Source organism: Alexandromys fortis, unplaced genomic scaffold (genome assembly GCF_014885135.2).
Source record: "Alexandromys fortis isolate MF-2015 unplaced genomic scaffold, M_Fortis_MF-2015_v1.1 scaffold_28, whole genome shotgun sequence".
Taxonomy (NCBI): Eukaryota; Metazoa; Chordata; class Mammalia; order Rodentia; family Cricetidae; genus Alexandromys; species Alexandromys fortis.
Window position 1 is genome coordinate 7,690,751 of NW_026067901.1, and position 21,833 is coordinate 7,712,583.

A 21,833-nucleotide genomic window follows, 5' to 3' on the forward strand; every position below is an offset into this window, starting at 1 on the left:
TCTTTTCCCCATTGGCCTCTTGTTATTCTATCTTACAAACAAATCCTCCTAAAACTAGTGGCACTTTTATTACAAAACTGAAGCCCCTTTACTTTTGCGAGGCAGTAAAATCAGAGAAATGACGGGAACTGAGTTATTCGGTTCATGTAATTCCCCAAGTGGTCCTCATCTGCTAACGTCGGCATTTCCTCTTTCAGATCTAATGGTGTCCAGTACTGAAGGGACACCCGGCTAGCAGTGTTTGCCAAAGGACCACTATGATGAATAATTTATCTTTGCTTTTATCATGGCACAAGGTCACACACTGCTTACCTGAGCGAGTTTTAACACTTGTGTAGGACCAAACGAGGCCCTCTGAATGTGGGGAACAGATGTATGGCTGGGGCAGACCGCTGGCCACTGGCAGTGGCACCAGGATTTATCCCTACTGCTTGTACTGGCTGTTTGGGGGAACATATTCTCTTTGGATGGATACCTTGCTCAGCCTAGACACAGTAGGGAGGGCCTTGGACCTTCCCCAAAGCAATGTGATTTAACCCTTTCTGAGGAGTGGATAGTGGGGGGAGGGAGGAGGGGAGGAAGGGAGGGAGTGGGAACTGGGATTGGTATGTAAAATGAAAAAAGCTAGTTTGTCTTCATTTTTTAATAAAATAAAATAAATTATAAAAAACTGTTAAAGATAAAATGGAAAACTCTCTTTGATAGACAAGAAAATGAAAATAAAGAGTTTTTTCTTGTTTTTCTTTTTCCATTCAAAAATTTACACTTCCTCCCCTCCTCCCATTTCCCTCCAGTTCTCCCACTCCACCTCCTCCTTCCTCCTCCATCCTTAAGAGAGGGTAGGGTACCCTGCCCTGTGGGAAGTCCAAGGCCCTTCCCCCTCTATCCAGGCCCAGGAAGGTGTGCATCCAAATAGACTAGGGTCCCAAAAAGCCAGTACATGCAGTAGAAACAGGTCCTAGTGCCATTATCAATGGCTTCTCAATCTGTCCCCATTGGCAGCCACATTCAGAGAGTCCGGTTTGATCACATGCTCATTCAGTCCGGGTCCAGCTGGATTTGGTGAGCTCCCATTAGAAGCTGACTGACCTCAGGCTGTGAAAGTGATAATGGTGTTCAGGACAGCTGACACATACCCTTGGCTTATTGCAGTCACCCCCTTTAGTGCCCCACTGTCTCCGTGGGTCGACCAACTGAAAATGTAGATTTTTCAAACTAAAAGAAACACATTGATTCTTTTATCATCATATATGGTAAAAAATCTTACATGCTCGATATATAATCTTCAAAAAAAACTCAGAAATAATAAAACTAACACTCCAATATAAAGGGAAACCTCACCCAAGTATTTCTACAGATGAATAACTTCATGGAAACACAATCATTAGTCCTTTAACCACAACGATACTGTCTAAATTGTAAAAGACTAACCCAAGTGTTGACAAGGCTGAGGAACACCTGGAGCTCACATACTGCTTTAGGGGTAAGACATAGTAAAAGTGTTTTGTAAAACAATTCAGTAATTTCTTAAGAAATTAAGCATACTATTCTATTTCTGTCCAACTATTCCCATTTCTTCTTGTCCAAAGTAATGGAAACTTACATCCACAAAAGATTTATAGACCAGTGTTCCCAGCAGTTTTATTGGTAATAGACCAAATGCAGGAATAAGCACGTTGTCAGTCAAGGGGGGTGGCTCACCGATTTGTGGCATGCTTTCTGAAGCAGACCTTTACCCTTCACTGATGCACCCAGCGTCGCGGATGGAATTGGAAAGAACTTTTACAGAGCAAAAGGAATCAGATTAAAACTGGGCCATGCCATATTTTGTGGTTTTAAATTTAAAATAGAGTGATGTTCTGAATGTTGAGAGGAGGGAGAGGTTGATTACAAAAGACACACAGAAATTTGGGAGGGGTCGGGAACGGCTTATTATTTTGATATGACTTCACAGGTAGACACTGTTCAAAATCCATCACAACTACCTGCTTGTTATTGTACATATAAATAAATGCATTAAAATATACACACATATGCACCCGGCAAGGTGGCAAATTAGGAAGAGGGTTGAGTACTAAAGTTCTTACTCTTTTATTTCTTCAGCAGGCACCTACAGAATAAAATTCTGGTCAGTTTAAAAAACATCTAGCCCGCCTTCACCAAATCAATTTCGGGCAGCAATAAAAGAATTTGAGGGAACGTTTTAGTCATAAAGTGCACTTTAATTTGTTACAGGGGAAACGGAGAGAGAAAACCAAAACTTCTGGGTTTAAGGGGGTGATGAGGGGAAAGAAAACAAGACTAAAGTGTGGCAGGGAGGAGCGGTAAGCCTCTTGCAACAACAGGAATTCTTTAGGCACGTGGCTGCAAGTGGGTTATCACGCCACAGGGGAGGCCTGATTTAAGCCCCTGCTTCTCCAGGTGAGCCGGGAAGGCTGGTAATGCCCGCTAGCACCAGCCACCTCTTTCCCCAGGCTAGGCGTTCTGCTCCCCGTCGCCTCCTGGTGGCCACCACCAGAGAACCCGCAGTGCCGCCTGGGGTCAGGTGTGTGCAGCAAAGTGGGGTTGCCAGGCAAGCAGCTGCGGTTTCCGCGTCCTGCCCATCCCCAGTCCTGCCGCCTAGAATCTACTTGCCAAACGCCCTGCTGCCTGAGCTGCGCACCTGGTTTACACTGCACAGCTTGCAGGTCTTGAGGACCAGACCAAGGGAGAAGGAGATAGATTACAAGGTTAAGATCTCCCACCCCACCTCCAACCCCGGGCTTCAGAGCAGAAATCCCATCGGTTTGAAAAGGGAAGGACATAGCAAGGCTCTGAAATCCCTTAAGGGGACCCTCGCTTATAGGGACCCAACCCTCAAGTTTCAGGGGACGGAGGATGCAGTAAAGCCTCCTCCCTTAAACCGCAGCGCTTGTCCCAACAGTGTCCACTCCGCCCCAGTTTGCCCCATATATTGGCGCGTCCCTCTGTACTCGCTGTCAAAGGCTGGAAGCCATCCTTCTTCCCAGGACCCCATCAGTCCAGTAGCCCGAAGTAGGGAACCCATCAGTGGGGGTGGGGGTGGGGTGGCGCATGTGCCTAGGTCACAGGAGGCTGTTCCCTGGGGTGGTTTCTAGCCCACAACTCTGACTTCCTCCCTAGAGGGAACGGAGTGACTGGCAAGAGTGGAATCAGCCACGGCCCCGGAGGGTACGAGGGTGCGGAGTCTACACCGCCGGCTCCGGGACTCTCCTGCTAGACGGTACCCCTCAGGGTCATCCACAGTCTCTGCGCTCCACGACCAGATCCTGATCCGGAGGGGCGGCAGACCCAGCCCCTCCCCGTGGCTGCCCTGGGGCTGCAGCTGCCTGGAGCGCCACTTGCGAGACCGTAGCGGCTTTGCCAGGACTGGCTCGGTCCCCGGATTCGCCACCAGGTCCGCCTCCTCCCTCCCCTTCCCGCACCGCCTCCGCCTCCTTCCTCTGCCTCCACCCTCACCCCTTCCCGTCGGTGGGGAGCTCGGCTCCGAGCAGCGCTCAGCCCGCCGCAGCTTGGATGTGGGCTCGGGACAAGTGCTCCGCGCCTCCGCTCGAGATGGACAGCCGCTACACCAGCGCCGCGGGCATCGGGGACTTGAACCAGCTGAGTGCCGCCATCCCTGCCACACGCGTGGAGGTGTCGGTGTCCTGCAGGTGAGGACGCGGCTCGTTTCTCTTCCTTTCATTGGGGCTTGGTGGCACTTGGCTAGTGCTCCCTGTACCACGAGGCTTAGCGCCGTGAGAAGTTGCTTGATGAGTGGGGACACTCCAGTTGTGAGACTGCCGCTAACCCCTCGCTCCCCCCTGCCCAGGTCAAGTGACACAGATTTGGGGACTAGAGTGGTGGCCTTTGGGACTGAGTCTTTTTTGTTTGTTTGTTTTCTTTCTGGGAGATGCAGTGAAAGTTGGCAGAAGCTGTGACTCAGCTTCAGAACCCCAGCCGCTTCCCACTTTACAACCTTTAAGAAAAAAAAATTACAAAAAAAAAAAAAAATGAAATCAGGGCCAGGTGTTCAGTGATGACGGGAACCGAAGGGTCAGTACTGCCAAAAGCGCGCGTGACAGCTACGTACACTGGCCTGGGACTCCCGCCCCCCGGTGGGATCAATTCCCTTCCTCAGCTTCCTCCTCTCCACCCACTTCCTGGAACCATCCAACTTCCTCACCCTACACCCTTCAGGACCTTTGCCTGAAGCCTGTGTCCCTGCCAGGTTCGTTCTTCCTGGCAGGGGCTTACCTAAGAATTGAGAAGTCACGACTGATTTTCTGCCGGCCACTAGATAAACATAAATGCTTGCAGCAACTTTCAACTCAAGGACTGCCGGTTTCAGAGCTCCTTTCCTGATGCTCAATGGGACAGATCCTCCCTAAGTCAAGCAGAGTAGCTGTGCTGCCCCAGTTTTGGAGAATTAGGTGGTCGGCTATATTAAGAATTCTAGAGTGATTGCATACACCCAGGTGCCCATTCCTCGTTTAAGGGCCTTTCTCGGAGGAAAACTCCACATATACCCCGTGCTTGCAAATGCATTCAAATGTTCTCAGTCTTTCTGTAGGAAAGCTTGTCTTAAATTTTAAGTCTAATAAACGGTGGTTCTCAACCTTCATAACCCTGTGACCCTTTAATACAGTCTATCATGTTGTGATGACCCCCCAGACAGAAGATTATTTTTGTTGCTACTTTGTAATTGCAATTTTGCTACTGTTATAAATCATAGTCTAAATATCTGTGTTTTAAGATGGCCTTAGGTGACCCCTGTGAAAGGCTTGGTCGACCTCCCAAAGGGGTAGCAAATGACCCACAGGTTGAGAACCACTGTTCCAAAGCTAAAATATCTTGGAAATTCACATTTCAGCACACACTCCACCCCACCCTTGTAGCCACATTCTTTGGGTAAGGGATAGCTCTGAGGACTACAAATGAAGAGCTGATTAGTCTTGAAGCTGACTGACCTCCGGCTATGAAAGTGATAATGGTGTTTGGGACAGCTGACACATACCCTTGGCTTATTACAGTCTTATAATAAGTCTTATAAGGTAAGTACTTAGTGCCCCACTGGCTCCTTCCAGTTAACAGCTGCAATTCCTAGGAGCTTGCAATTCCTAGGAGCATTGGTTCTTCTCTGAAGCTGGCTTTGGGATTTAGAAGGAGGTTACTGCTCCCTAACACAGGAACGCGGTGGGTGGTCAGGAGTTCTCCCATATCAGCATTTTCATATCCATCATCTGTTCAGCCTCCTGCAGGCTTGGGAGGGCTCTAAACAGACAAGAACATTGCAAGCCGATTGTGATTCCTCAGGGTCGTGTGGAATAGTACTGGTGGCTAGGGGTCCTGAAGTGCATTGGCTCACACCAGTTTCTTTCAGCTCTGCTCCAGGTCCCTGAAACCTTCTCCGAGGGATTATGCTTTAGCATTTAAAAAAAAAAGTTTTGAATAAGAAACAAATATTCTGAAGGAGAATCAAGTACTTAATGCCAAATATTTCTGCTAGGTTCAGGCCTGCTCTGTTATTTGAGTTGTCTAGAACCAGTTGATTGCTTATTTCTTGCTAAATTCAACATAGAAACCACTTTGGGGCAAGTGTACTTGGTAAGGTAGGGGTTTAAGGCAAGTTAATATCACTTGTGTGGTGTTCAGAGCCTTGTCATGCCACCGTGGGGGATGGTATGGTTTGAGCTTCAACATCAGAGTCCTGGGTGCAAATTCTGGCCTTGGAACTTCATTTTATTACCTAAGAACTGGTTCTTATTTAGTTTGTCTAAGCTTGTTCATATCTGATAGTGAAGCTATTTGTGACATTTTCTTTAGAGCATTATAAGGGTTTTATGGAAGGATATGGGGAATGTACTTATCCAAGACATGGCATTCTTAGTTATGAAATAAAAACTGTGAGCTATTATTGTGATACAGTGTCTTAGCTATGATAAAAACACCATGACCAAAACAACTTGGGGTGGAAAGTGTTTATTTGGAACCTGGAGGCAGGAGCTGACACAGAGGCCATGGAGAGGTGCTGCTTACTGTCTTGCTCCCTATGGCTTGCTCAGCCTGCCTTCTTACAGAACGGAGGACCACCAGCCTAGGGATGGCGCCATCTCTAATGGCCTGGGCCCTCCCCATGATTCAGTAATTAAGAAAATGTCCTATAGCTTGCCTACAGTCGGTTCTTGGGGAGGCATTTTCTCAACTGAGGCTCCCTCCTTTTAGATAACGCTAGCTGTGTCAAGTTGACACCAGACTAGGTAGCACATGCCGAGAATGGCACTTGGAGTTCTGTTAACAGGGTTCTATATCTACTCTCTGTTTGAACTTTAGTAAGCCAGGTAATGAAAACAGAGCTAACTGTTCCCAGAGCACAGCTTTCCCTGGCTGCTTAGCAAAAAGGTACAATTGAGGGCCCCTCAGCCTTGCTGTGGATGAGCAGGGCAAGGACTTCCCATGCCACATTGTCTGAGGGAGCTCAGAAGGCTACTGCTTCAAAAGCAGCTTACAATGGAACCTCTTTTTGATAACCTTCTTCTCCTCCTTCTCCCCATAATCAAAAGATTCTTTGTCACTTTGGGAAGGAGGGCAAGATAACAATTGAAGCCCGGAGCTAAATATATCTCCTTTTACTGATCAAGTATCTGAGTGTCTTTTATATATCCAGGAATTAAACTGTGCTTTGTGGGTAGGACAGATAAGCTGTCAACTCTGGAAACGTAAAACGTGACTGGCAGATAAACATCATACAAGATACTTACCTAGGATAAAGCCTAGCAACAAGGCTTCTACATGTGCAAGGACAGGACATTGTGGAGTTGAGAACTCAGCATACGTGACGGGAAGATGGGCGTGGCTAATCTGGGAGCGATGTCAGCCTCATTTTCAGGGGCTGTGAACTTGCCTTGTTAGTGAGGAAAACCACACTCTGGATATAGGCACCTAAATGCAGAATCACAATCTCCAGGCTTCTCTTTTGCTCATTACCTTATTGTTTGTGCGTTCATGTTTCTTTCTGAAAAGTCACTTGTAGAGTTTTAAAAACTTAAGTTCCCCGATGAACTGAGCTTCCCTGTAGCTGAAATGGTGCAACTTTAGCTAAACTTCCAGTTTTATTCTGAAAACACGTCACTGGGAGCTGATGCTGAAGTTCATGGAAAGAAATAATTTTCTGTAGTTAATCCCTTTCTCAGGAGCCTCCGTTTCACTATTTTGGTGATTTTTGTCATTTTCCCGGACTGAGGGGGTAGTTAGCAGTCAGAGCATGGGATGCTTCTGGTCTTCCCATGCTAGTTCTCAAGTGCTGATCCATTCCATTACTCCTGGAACGAGGAAGGAAGCTGAAATGTTTTGAGTGTGCACGTCCTGGTAAGAATTTGAAAAGTCAGACCTAAAGATGCTTTCTTGTCTTGTCTGGCACAGCTTCTCCCATGAACTGTCTGGATGCAGTGTGAGAAACATGTGCCTACTCTCTATCCAGACCCCTGGCAAATAAATATGGCAGCAAAGTTTGACCCAGAGATGCAGTTCCAAAACACACAGGGCTATCATCCTGGTCCAAGGCAGTGTGGGTGTGCCATGTTGCTCTCTGTCTGCAGCCTCCCTTACCTTGGTCACTCCCGCATCTTGATTAGAGTTTTTTTTTCTTTTTATCTGCTTTCAAGACTTAGGTCAAATGTCATCTTCCTTGGCCCCTTTCTTAAACTGGAGTTCTCTTCACTCCTCAAACAGTTGGCACACACCTCTATTAAGCAGGTCTATTGTAATTCTTGGGTACAATGTAAGGACCATTGGGACTCTTTCATGATGGTGGGTTCTGAGTGGTCAGTAAATGTGCAATGCTAAATGAAGTCATCTGGCATTTGTGAAGTGGAGAGGGTTTCTGTTCCAGATTCCTGGGCTCCAAAGCAGGTCTACTGAGATGCAATCTCTGGGACTGTGATGCTGGACTCTCTATGTCCACAGGTTCACATGTGCTGGTTACGTACATGGCTATGATGCAGCTTACATACACAGCTATGGTACTGCTTACGTACATGGTTATGACGCTGATTATGTTTACAGCTATGATACTTATGTATATCGTTATGATTCTGGTTATATACATAGTTATGATTCTGGTTATATACATAGTTATGATGCTGGTTACATACATGGTTATGATGCTGGTTATGTACAAGGTTATGATGATGGTTATGTATACAGCTATGATAGTTATGTACATTGTTATGATGTTGGTTATATACACAGTTATGATGTTGGTTACATACATGGTTAATGATGCTGGTTATGTATACAGCTATGATACTTATGTACATCATTATGATTCTGGTTATGTACACAGTTATGATGCTGGTTACATACATGGTTATGATACTGGTTATGTATCCTAAAACCTGTAGGCTTAATGAGTAAATGACTGTGACTAAGCAGAGATTCTAGCAGGTTGATTGCAACTGATTTTTATGCTAGAATTTCTACCCACAGACTCTATAGCCTTTGGGAAATGGAGACATAATCAATTTAAATCTTTGTGAGTTTGTCTTTTAAATTAAAAAATTCATTTAGAAAATTTAAAATCTTTGAGAGGAGTTTGAAGTACATTACTCAGACGATGATTGGTTTTCAAGTCAAGGTTAGTCTTGAGCTAAGTAGGTTCAATTTCTATGCTTCATTTACAACATTTTGTTGTGGGCATGTGAGGTTTATTGTTTCCTCGTGCAGGGCATCCCCAGTCCTGAGCTCCTCATTCTTCTCTGACACTGTATCTGTGACCTTTGACAAGACCTTGTAAGGTACTCAAATAAAACAGAAGAAAATCCCATGATTGCCATTTGCAAAGTAGCTAAGTCACAATTTATGTTTCATAAAACAAACAAGAGTTTTAAGTCGACAGTTATATTGGTATAATATAATGATATCAATATATAATTTTTAATAATTTAATCTAACACATATGGAAACAATGAGATATGGTATTATTTGATGAAGCTATATATCTTGAAGGGTTTTTTTGTTTGTTTCTAATTTTATTTTAGATTGTATCTCCCCATGTGAGGAACTAGTCGAGGTTGGCCTGAAACTTGTGATCCTCCTGCCTCAGCTCTGAATGCTGGGATTATAGACATGAAATAACAGGCCAGACCTGGATTTATTTTCAATGAAGAAGAAATAATTGGGAAAAGTACAGTGTTAATATATATTTTTAAGCTGTTATTTGTCCCTGCTCAACATAACTTTGCTGATATAACACACATTGCTGTCTAGATGGTGTGACCTAATTTTAGTTTCTGAGATTTTAAATTATTATTATTGTTGTTGTTGTTGTTGTTGTTGGGGTGTGGTGGGCATGAGTATTCCATGGCACATGTGTGGAAGTCGAGGACACCTTGTGAATGTAGGGTTTCTCTTTCCACTATGGGTTCTGGGATTTGAACTCAGCATGTATAGCTTGTGTGCCAAGTGCTTTTACCTGTTAAGCTTTCTTACTATTCCTGTGTGAGACTATTTTAGGAGAAGCTTATGGTAGGTTATTTCTAGAACCAAGCCCTTGCCATTTCCAAGTCCTTATTTTACTCAATCCTCTCCCCAAACAATGTGAAATTTTGCTGTGGCTGATCTAGATTTTCCTCTCAACGGGAATCTAGCTGGTTTTGTTCATCCCAGAAATGATCAATGTTCTATATTAATAAAAAGCTGTACTTTTCCCGCAGTTTACTTCTGAATATGCTTGTAATATTTCTGGTAAATAGAGCTTCCAGGGGAGATGGCAAATAGATTCAATCTTGTGTGCTAACTCTGCTCACTCGTTCCTGACTGCTGGCTCCCTGGGCTGTGTCAGGGAGGATTCAGAGGGCACCAGCAGGCTTTGTGGAAAACAGTTGACTTTGGAAATGAAGTGAATCAATGCTATCTGGTGTGGCTCACTGCTACTGCTCTGCCTTGGCGTCCTTGACACGCTGTCTTTCATAAGTTTGTTACAAGCAGTTTTAGCGTATTATTTTTAAATTAGCTTACAATGCACTGGGACTCCAGGGTCTGTAGTATCCTTTTGTTGAAGTAGTCATCTGCTTTCAACACTGGGTATGGTAGGGCAACATGTGGGTGGCCAAGCCTGCAGGACGACTAGGTTGTCTGTTGAATGATGACCAGGGTACTTCCTCATTCCACTCAGCCATCTCCTTTCTCTCTCATTTGGACTTAGAGACTCCAGCTTTCTGAGTGCCTAAAATTCTTGCCCCGTGGCTGGCAGTAAAGGCTATCATTACATATAGTTGTCCATGACATTTAGATAGGCTCAAAGAGGGTGATAATTAATTGCACCTTTCTTTGAGTTCTCACATTACCTCCTTTTATTTTTTATGATTTAATATTTGGATTTTTATATGTATTTCTATATAATCAGTTTTAAAAGCACGCGTTTTACCATTGATTACTATAAAATGTGACTTTGTTCTTTGTGTGTAAACATTTTCATTACGGTAGATATTTGCTGCTTGGGACAGGTTGAAGTGTTAATATAAATAATAAAAACATGAAACTAAACGTTTCTCACTTAATGAAAGAATAATTTTTTACCCAGTTATTATAACGTTCTGCAAAACTTTTTATGTGAAGGGACAAGAAACATATAATTTTGGTTACATTGTCTCTAATAACAGCTCAGTGAGTTTTAGAAATGGACACTATTTCTGCATACTGACAGATAATTTGTTTCTTTAATTAGGAATGAATGTTGAACAGAAATGGGCAATCAGTGTAACTTGCAGTGTGGCTGGGCAGACAGCTCCTTTGGTAAGATGTTAAGCACAGTGGAGTGCCTATTGGGAAAGGTGAAGGAGAGTTCCTCAAGGCCCCTGGCCTGCAGTCTGCTGACTAAGCAAGCTTCAGGTTCAGTGGGAGTCTCCATCTCAGACCGCAAGGCGGGAAATGAGTGACGGATATTCCTGATGTGGACCTCTGGCTTACACACACACACACACACCACACACACACACACACACACCACACACACACACACCCCAATGAGCTTGAATGTGTGGTATTCTGTGTAATGTATCTAAGCAGGAAAACAGATCAGCATGTCTTAATAGTTGACTCAAGATGGACTTTGTATTGGATAAAAATATTTCTATTAATTTACTTGTTGAACCCATGAAGTGAGAGACTCGTGGTGTTTCAAAAGGAGTATGGCCAATCTCTCGAGGGAGCAATTGGTTAACACTCTTTCTTACTGCCTCAACGTACTTGTTCAATCCGTTTTAGTTTTGTGCCACAAAAGTGAGAACAAACATTTTTGAAAAGCCAAAAGTCACAGCAAGATAAAGCCTCAAGAGTAGAGCGAAAGAAGGAAACAGTTCTAGAAATGAGAAAAGAGCAGAGCTGATCTCTATGTAGGATATTTACGATACTTATATATGATATCTATGTTAAAACAAGCAGACTTATTGCAAAATCACTGTCTATAGACTATGACACTTCTTCCATTTGTCTGGCTAGGACGCTGAGTTGTCTACGATACATCTAAAGTACTTCTGACAGACGTGACTGAATGCTCCATTGATTATATTTAGTCCCAATTCTGCCATGCTTAATTGTATAAAGTCTTTGCAAAGGCACAGCTCTAATGAATGGTAGAAAGTTAGGAAATCCCAAAACTTAGCATTGCTTTCTTTCAATGAAGGCGGTACATGGGTTTCATGCATGAGGACATGCCCAGCAGCTCCCAGCGCAGAGGGAAAGCTGTGATTTTACCATGCAATTATTGTATGCTTGTATCATTTATTTCTCACTTGGGGAAAATGGTCTAAACCTGCTGTTTTCAATAGAATTGTCAGCGCATTTCCTCAGAGATTTTTCAGACTGTGTAATGTGCCCAGTAGAAGATGCTAGTTTACGTCTTCCCAGGGGACTATCCTCAGTACATTAGTAAAATTTCTGTCATTTGAGAAGTAAGCCCCCACCTTTTGCTGCTTTACTTCCATAGCTGACTATGATACCAATTAGCTCCAGGCCCGTCTGACCAGGACGCAAGTGTGACTAGAGTTTTTAGGCCACGCAACTGGCTCTGACAATCCTAACAAGCCAGGCTCAGCTGCCCCCACAACATGCAAGTTTAAAGAGACAAGTAGTCCTGCAAAGCAGAGAAAAATGATATGTTAAGTGTGTCTGCATTGGTGAGGGAACACATAAAGATTCCAGTGACCTCCCCACTCACACCCTAGATCTATCTTTGGGGTCTTCATGAGGTTCAGAGGTTCAGGTTCAAATACAGAGCAAGAGATAAGCTTAACTAAGCACTCCTCATCAAAATATTGTCTACCCATCATTGACTCATCTGAGCTGTGTGGAATCTCCTTCTAGGTATAGGGTAGAAAAAGGTAGATACTTAAGGCGATTTAACTTTTGTATACAACTCCTCAATTGCCAGTGCGGTAAGAATATTTAAATATTTTGAGTATTAGTTTGGGTTTTTTTTTTTTTTTTCATGTAGCATTGGTTGTTCGTTCATTCACTATGTAGCCTACCACGGCCTTGAAATCCTGGTTCTCCTGCCGCTTTCATGTCTCAAATGTTGGGGTCTTGCCCTAACTGTTGAACTTCATCTCTTTATCTTTGTGTCTCCCATTTCCTTCCTCCGCACTGCTCTTACCCAAAGCCTCCCTAGTTCCAAACCACTTCAGATGAGCTCAATCAGGAGCAAACTGGGAGAAGCCCCTCTTCGCATCCCTCCTGTTGGAGTGTGTTGACAGTTGACACATTTCTGTCACGGTGAAGAATTTCTAATAGATTTGATTGAACCTTTAGTTCTCCAATTTAGAGTGTGTTTGTTGTACGTGTTCCACACTTCACTGGACTGCTTACAGATCTCTCCCCTTAATCAAATACAAACAAGCTAGAGGCAAGAACACGGGCCTTTATATGTAGTCTCTTACACTACATCCTTTCTTGGGCTTCCAGTGGACTTAGCGCTTTTTGGAAGAAACAGTTGAAAGACTATCAGATAACCATGAAATTATAAGTTCTCATTGAACACCAACTGAATCTTATCCACCACCGTACCACGCCCATTTGATAGTCTAATATCTTGCATAGAAAGTGCTTAATGATTGCCTACACAAGGTTGTTGAGGAAAGGAGTGCATTTCATATTATCGGGACCTGTGAGTGGAAGACAGGGGGCAGGAACAAATACAGTCTCAGCTGAGTTTTTTAAAAGTCAGTTATAAAAAGGCACGATGAAGGAGATGGGGCTGGGTGAAGGCCTTTGATGAGGTTATCCATTTACATTTTAGGGTTTGTAGAACTAATTTCACGATGGGTTTGTAGGTGCTGGGGCTGAGTTTACCTGTGAGTCCTTGTGATTCAGAGGTGCATTTTCACTCTGGTCACCCTCGATGACGTCACCTTAGGCAGTCATCTGTAGTTTCTGTGTTGCCTGGTCCCATGTGCTAACACTCAGACTTTGATTACATCTTCTGTTTAAACTCTCTTGGAGAGTCTGCAAAGCTCAAATTGCCGTGAAGTACAATTTGAATTATTCATTGATTTAAACAGATTTCTGAAAATAGTTTAAAGCCTATGGGGAACTGAAAGAGAGCAAGGAGGCTTTGAGGGAAGAAGGGGAAGGGGGAAATCATGTGATTATGTTATAATCTCAAAAACTAAACTAAAAAAGATGAAGGGAAAACAATAACCTGCTAATGAGGCATTGCTGTTATAGGCTTGTGTTTTTTTTTTTTTCTTTCCGAGAATAACTTTGTTTTTTATTGGTAAAGGATGTACGGTAACTGAGGAAACTTAAAAATCTAAGCAAATGACCCTCCTGCACAGGTTCTATTTTGCATTGTGAAGATATTGAGCTTGCAGTGGTTGAAATTGCAGCAGATTTCCCAACAGCTAATGGACAAAGAAATTAAAAGTTGGGAAGTATGGTCATGTACTTGGAGTGCCTGGGAGGCAGCCTCTGCTGAAGTGATGCTTGGGCAAGTAGTGTTTGCCTTCAGTTTTCTTGTGTGTGCTGGTTTGTGGACCAGCCGCCGTCATCAGAATTTGTCTCCTGGAACAGACATGCTTCGTGCATTGACTCCGAGGGGAACAGTAACCTCACAGACGACTAATTAATTTAACAAATTACGTAAACTACACAGCAGCTCATTGCCATTCAACTGTTGGCAAGTTCAAACACGGCGACTGTATTTAGAGTGGGCAGAAACAGAGACTGAGAACAATGATATGAGATATCCATGGTCTAACATAATAAGGGGAACATGTGAGACGCAGAGAAAGAGTTCAGAGCTGGACAGGCATGGCTTTGATGACAGCTCATGTATTCAACTGGGTTCTGATTTCTGCTTTTGTATATAAGTGGGGGAGAAAGTCTGTCTCATATAGTTGCTGCTTGAACTGTGTGATGTAATATCAACAAAATGTTTTGAAAGCACCTGCTACTCAGCACAGAACTCATTTGTGTTACCATTCAACCGAGGCAGGAGAACGGTGACTCACAAAATGAAGACGGTGAAACGTCAAAGATCGGCCATGTTATAGAAAAGTTCTACACAACCACTATAAAAATACATAGAAAACTCAAGCCAAATTGTGTTGAAAAGAATGGAACACACACACACACACAGAGTGTGTTTTCATTCCAATCCATGTTCTGATGACTTAGATGAGATGAAGTTCTCTTTAGCTGTTGTATTAATTCCACTCCTCTTAGCAGGTTTGTGGTCCTTTGCCTGGGGTTTCCTCACCTGTGGTGCAAGCAAACTCACTTCCCCACTTCAAGAAAGGCTGACCTTGGGGAGCACATTACCTTGCCCTGTTGTGTGGAGCCTGACCCATGGTCTTGTTGCCTGCTCCCACAGTGACTCCAGCCATTGTCCAGTGGTGTGTGGCTCTTCATTTGCCAGATCCTGTGGTTCCGTGTGCCCCTTGGGGGTCATTTTCAAGTCAGCAGCTTCTTTAGTCAGATCCCCCCCCCATATGTTCATAGGTTTTAGCCCTGTGCTCACATTGCCCAGTTCCAGGCTGCGGTTGTGTGGGTCCAGTTGGAACTTGTCTTGGAGCCCGGGTTTCCAGAATGAGCTCCAATTTTGGAGGTGGGGGTGGCGCATGTTCCATTTAGGTTTCTCTCATAGTGTAGCTGGGAGTCAATCATGACTTCTCACAGAGAACCCATGAACTTTCTTATCATGTTTCCATGAAGCTTCTTGGCCTTTGATAACTTCACACAGGCACGCAGGAATTTGGAGGGCAGTGTGCTGAGCATGGGAACTGTTTATCATGGTGGCTGCCTCTCCCCAGTGCTTTTCTATTCTAGTGTATGCTGGGCGATGGTCTAGATACTTTATGTTTACTCCTCAGAATATCCTGTGTGGAGCATTCGCGCATCACCCTGTGTTTTCTAACACATCGCTCTTGTTTTCTATCAGAGGATGGGTGAAGCACAGAGGATTTAGGATGAACAGCCAGGAAATGCCCACGCTGGTTGGTGCTTCCCAAGTCTATGACATCATGAGAGTACTAGGCTGTTTCTTTGATGCTAAAATTCCACTTAAATCGTTCATTAATTTGATTAGGATCATATCTCTTTAATCAGTCGCTTGATGATTATTTAGTTTCCACCAAGTGTTCTCAATTACAAGAAACAGTTATGATTATGTTGGAATAGGCATTGTACATAATATATAGTTATATAATTGAGAAGAATGGCAATGTAGGCATATTTTTTAAACATTTCTCTGTTTTGCATTCTAGACTGTATTTCCAGTTTAGGTATAGGTTGGGATATCCAAAGGAATGCACATTTTTTAAACTGTGATGCAATGCCAATGAAAGGCTTTGAAGACTCCTTTGATGACACATAACTCATATTCATGTCAGTCCAGCTTTGGTAGGGCAGTGGCTCACATTGTAAAGGCAGTGAAGACTAACATCTGCCCTTTTTTTAGATATGGCATCTCATTTCGACTCTGGGAAACACACCCGGGTCCATCTCCATCTTGTTTTGTAACAGCATCAGTTTCATCTCACTAGATAGCATTTTTCCCTTAAAATACACAAGCCCCTCTCTCCAGGACATTATTTTTTTCCATAACGCTAACAAGATTTCACCGTGAAATTGTGGTACCATGGCCAAAAGAGTAAGCGCTCTCCCTCACCACTGTATTTGCTGTAACTCTCACTTTCTGCTGTGGCTCAGGGCCTTTGTGCTTGTTTGTGCTCTCCTGATCTCTGCCCACAACACTGGATAGCCAGGCTTCTCCGTATTGGCCTCCTTTTCCTCAGTTCACAGTGCAAAAGGCTTCTTCTCAGAAAGCCTTGCTCTGAACCACCTCTGAAGGCACTTTCCCATACTCTATTTGAATATTGTCACTCTCCCCTCCTTCCTTCTTCCCCTGTTTCTCTTCTACACCTCCTGCCTTCCTTCCTGTGGTGCTGAGGACAGAGCTCAGGGACTTAAATACCGTGAACTCTACTGTTGAGCTATGTGTCCTCTGTAGCCCTGTCCTCTGTTCTTAACGCTTCCTGAGAGTAATTCCTCCATCTTTGGAGACTGCATCTCTCCCTTTCTCTGTAAAATAAACTCCTTGAAATAAGGGCTTCTCTATTTTTGTATCCCACTTTTACACGGTGCTCAGACACTGGTTGATATTTAACAAATGTTCAATAAGTACAGACTGAAAGGAAGAATAAATGTAACCTTCCCCCTTGATAGCAATGCTTTAGCTTAGCGTAGGGCTTTCCCACCCATTCAGAGGTAGGCGTCCTACCAACTAAGAGCGAACCCATGAAATTTGGTGATGGAAATTAAGAGGGTGGAAAGGGTGACAGATAGTCTCAGGGTGATGAAGGACTCCAGGCAGCTGCTTCCTACCATGTGCAAACACAGCCAAAGAGGAGATGTAGCTTAAGACTGGAGCTGGCAACTGAGATCCAGGCAGCACTGCTGGTCTTTGTGTGGGGGAGGCAGCCTTCACCTCTAGAGCACTTACTTTTGCAGCCTACCTGGTGCTGGCCTTGCAGGCACAAGCTACCACCACTGGTTGTGATGTCATTTCTGCCCTTGCTTCAGCCATGCTCAGCTGAGTGCCTGAGTCTGGAATCCATAAGCACCCCTATTTGTTTCATCATGGCATTCTTTGTTTTCTCTGACAACAAAATAAGCCTTTAGTATGATATTTATTCAAGAGTAGCTAATATTTGCCCATTTTACAGGAAAAACAGTGTACACCTCATATGAATCTCAATGAGCATTCCTCGTGATGAACTTTAATATACACATGGAGATGTTTGATATTTCTTCTTTTATAAAATGGTATTTTTTTATAAAATCCTTGATTTTTTTTTTTTTTTAGCTTTGAAGCAGGCACATCTCTATGAGTTTGAGGTTAGTGTGGTCTACAGAGTGAGTTCCAGGGCTGCATAGTGAGATGGTGTTCTAAAAAAGTCCTTTAGCCTATGTTTTCTTTGGGATACTATTATATATTTCATTCATGTAGATCATTCTTTCTGTTTTTATAAGCATATATATTTTTCTTATTAACATAACTATGTTCCTATGTATATTTTAAATTTGATTATTCTATACTACTTTGAGTGTGGTGACAGGGCTTGTGATGTATAACCAGATGCCCACATGCTCCATGAATTATATCTGAATACAGTGGTGGCCAAAAAGAGTACATGTAGATAATTAATGGGAAGCATGGAGATGTTCTGAGAATACATCCTCAGGAAAATTCACCGTTGTTCAAGCATCACATATAGAATTTACTCACATTAGCTTAGATGGACTAGCCTGGACTATATGTTGTATGTATGTGTATGATGTAGCCTATTTCTCCAAGGGTGATGATGAACAAGACGGTATAAAATTAATTCAAGTTCAAGAGAAAGCGTTGCAGTTTAGAGAGGCCACAGACATGGCATTTGTGGGTCTGCTGACACCTTGATTGCAGCACACTGTTTTAATACAAGTAGGCTCTACAATTTAGGGCAAGAGGTTTAGTGGGTATCCAAACCAGTAACAGAATTCTTTATTTTCAAATATTAGACACCTTTGTACAACTGACTGCACCATCACATCACCACAAAGAGTTGGGTAACTTGTGTCCTTTCCATGTTAGGAGGACAGTGGTGTCACTACAAGATAGATTTTTCAGCTCCGTGAAAATGTCATAGGACAATTGTTGCAAACATATCCCATAGGGGATGGGATGTATTATGTGGCACCTAACTGTACTTCCAAAGGGAAAAGGACAGACAGACTCTTATATAGGACTATAGGCTTGTCAGAGGCCATCCTCTTCTGGAGTCCAGCTGGACCTACTTGCCAAAGATCATCACAGCTAGGTTCGTTAACTCTTGATCTTTGCTTTTGGAATGATAGGACAGGGAAATCATGGGACCCTCCTCTGAGTCATCCTTCCCCCAAACACTTGTATACTGCCTTAACTGATTATGACCTTGGGGAATCTGGGAAGAACTGGAGGTTGTAGGTGGGAAGATACTGGGGGAGGGAGAGGTCTCCTTCTATGAGTCTTACGGAAGTCATCACTCTTGCTAGATGTAGACCTTCCAGTTGTTATGTGTCTGGGCTCCCTCAGAGAGTCATCATGATCATAAATAAATTTTAATAAAAGGAGGTTTCAAATTAGATCCTGGTGTCCAATGTGGGGCCAAGACTGCATCTGAGAGTACTTCCAAGATGCAGGACTTAGCCATATCAGTCCAAGGCCTATAAAGGCAAAAACCATATGATTACATGTATTTTGTCTATGTGTAGGCAGGGTTTTTATTCGAACATGTATGTCCTACAGTTGTCCTAGTCATCTTGATTACAAAGTCAGAAATGACAGTTAGCCTGTCTATCTAGCAAGTCTATCTATCTAGTTACTATCTAGCAAGAATAGGAAATGCGCTTCTAGGGTACAGCCTGTTCAAGTTAGGGCCTTATGTGTCAGAGACAATTTTTTGGTATTACAAGCATAGTAAGTTTAAGCTTCAAATGTATTGCTAACCATCATTCCCCCCACCTCTTGAGTTGTATCCTGAGTCAAATCTTTGACTCTGTGCTGGGTACCTGTTTATATTTTTAAAGCCATATAATAGTTCTTGCAGAGGGAAACTAGTTTGCTTAGGATAAGGGGTGATGTATTCTCCTCGATAATTGCTTCTCAGATGTCATTTTTAGGGCCCAGGAATGCTGGAAAAGTGTTCAAAGTCCAGGAGGGAATTTAAGCATTGGGGTGTAGGGTGTTCATCAGAAGCATCTGGTTGGTTGGTTGACCCAGCTGGAGAGACCCAGTAGCAATGGCTGACTGATTTTCACTGGCTTTCAACACATTTAGGGTTCTTTGGTTATGGAACAGTTTGTTTGCAGCTGATTCATGAATGGTATTCATCAAGCTGGCTAGAAATCTGTTGGGACAGATCTAGACCAAGGACAGAAGCTAAAGTTTAGGAACTTAAAGGAAAATCTTACTTTTGGAGCTTCCCACTTAGAAATAGGCAGTAGGTGGGAACAACATGCTGTTGATTGACAGGAGTACTTCTCAGGAGTCCATTTGACCTGTCATGGGTGGATCCAAGTTATGCCTTCCTGAAGCGCCTATGAATTTTTTTTATAAAAAGAGATGAAAGTTTAGGGATGTTAGCATTACGATTGCTTGTAATTTGTGTTTGAGATTCATGTTGTGGGAAAAGCAGTAGGCTTATGTTTTTGAGTCACAGTAAAAGCGTGAGAATCCAGAGTGCTGAAAATGTGTGTGCATGTGTGCATGCACGTAGTGCATCCGTGAGTGCATGTGTGTGTGTGTGCGTGCGTGTATGTGTGTGTGCTCGACAGAGATGTCTCCAGCATAATGAGAAGCATCTTTATGTCCATACTTAGAAGACATCCAAAGGAAATCTTTTAAGTTTTGAGCTTGTGACTATGATAATAGTAGTCAGTGCTTTGGCAGAGGGAGATCAATAGTTTATCAGAATTTGAAGACTGCTATATCACCCACATGGTTGCCTGTTATCCCCCACCCATTGGTCTATACGTAAAACTAGTAAGCTCATTGGGTCCCCAGGTGAGCTTTGGTGAAACCACAGCTGGCATTGTACTTGGGACTTCAGAAGGAGGGGTAGACATTGTTATATCTGCTCCTGGGGAAGGGCTATTAGTCATACACTGTAGTGAGTCACATGGTCATGACTTGTAAGGTGTTGCTCTAGGTAGAGAGATGCTGTAAGTCATGAATATAGCTGCTTACTGAATTCTCTGCGCTGATACTCGAATAAATCATGCTAATAGACTATGTACTGTCATAGCTGCCTGACAGTGTTGTTTGCAGTGCTTGGAAATGACAGAAAGCTGTACATGGATTAAACCATCGGGCAAGCTATATGACTGCCCGGGATCCTGCTTGCTAAAGAATGTTGTCTCACTGGCAGTGAGTTATATAGTCAAAAGGCTGCCCAGCCCTCGTGTACCTCAGCATAAAAGCAGCATGTAATTATCAGATCCTGAATTTTATAAAATAATAAACAGTAGAAACCTAGAAAATGTATTAACCTTTACGCATTTATCATAATTATAATTTTATTAAATTATTTTGTTGATTTAAAAAGTTTTATGACTTTATAAACTTGCTTGCTTCTTATATGCCAAATTAAATCTTCTGCAGAACAATTTAATTTTTCTCTTCCTAGTATTCATTGTGATTTTATACCTTTATTCCTCGAATTTTTAAGTTATGCTCAATAAATACTTTGTTTACAGCTCATTTCATTTTGTTTTCATTGACACAGATTGTCAATGTAACATATTGATAATAAGTATGAAAATAAAAATTAGAAATCAGTTATAAAAATTTACCCCAATGTGTATTTTTTATGTGTATCTTTTATTTTTGTGACTCTGGATGCTTTATAGAAGAACATCTCTGAATTTTATAATTTCATCTGGAGAATGAGTCTTGCTAATAATTGCTACTTGTTAGGATCTTGTTGAGGGTTAAGGAAATGGCTTATGTAAGCGGTAAGCACAGCGCCAGGCTTGGTAACAGAGTAGGAGTGGAATTTGTGCTTTGGGTTCCTGTTTTGTGCTGGCCACATAGGAGGGAGTGGGCAGCGTTGAGAACAGCAGCAGGTAGGAGAGAAAGTTCCAGAAAAACAGAGTGCTGTGGGACAGTGTGAACCTAGAGCATGAGATCGGCATGGTTTGGAACCAGAGCCCTGGTTTTCAACCTTCCTAATGCTGTAACCCTTCTGTACAGTTCTTCACATTGTAGCGACCCCAATCATAAAATTATTCTCATTGCTGCTTTATAACTGTAATGTAACTGTTATGATTCATAATGTAAATACCTGATATGCAGGATATGTGACCCTTGTGAAAGAATCTTTCAGTCCCTGAAGGAGTAGTGACCCCCAGGTTGAGAAACACTGAGCTAGCTGGCCAGCTATGTGAAGACACAGGGTGGTGGGTGATGAGCACTAGGACAAACACTGGATTTGTGTGGGCAATGGGTTCCTCCTGGAGGCATCTTGGTGACTGTTGGGGACTGCAGACCCTCAGACCCTGAATTTTCTGCAACCCCTTGCCTGTGAGAGTAAACAACTTCTTGTGCTTGCAGCTGCTCTGGGCTTGAGACCCTCATGAATTCCTGATGGCAGGGGAGTGGTTTCTGGTGGGCTTGCAGCTGAAAAATCCTGAGACCTAGGGCATGGCCATTAGTCAAGGAGAGGCCTATATAAGCTGCCCTGGAACACAATAAAATGGGCATTCTTGTTTCAAGGATTCTCTCTCTCTCTCTCTCTCTCTCTCTCTCTCTCTCTCTC

General features: G+C 43.1%; 1 protein-coding gene across 1 annotated transcript in view; it reads left to right on the forward strand.

Annotated features, from left to right (window-relative positions):
• The first annotated feature begins 3,130 nt into the window (after positions 1 to 3,130).
• Cpne8 (copine 8) overlaps positions 3,131 to 21,833 on the forward strand; it is a 190,175-nt gene continuing 171,472 nt past the window's right edge. The window contains 1 exon segment of the mRNA XM_050127964.1: positions 3,131 to 3,671. Coding sequence (XP_049983921.1) covers positions 3,535 to 3,671 — 137 coding nt within the window. The 5' untranslated portion in view covers positions 3,131 to 3,534.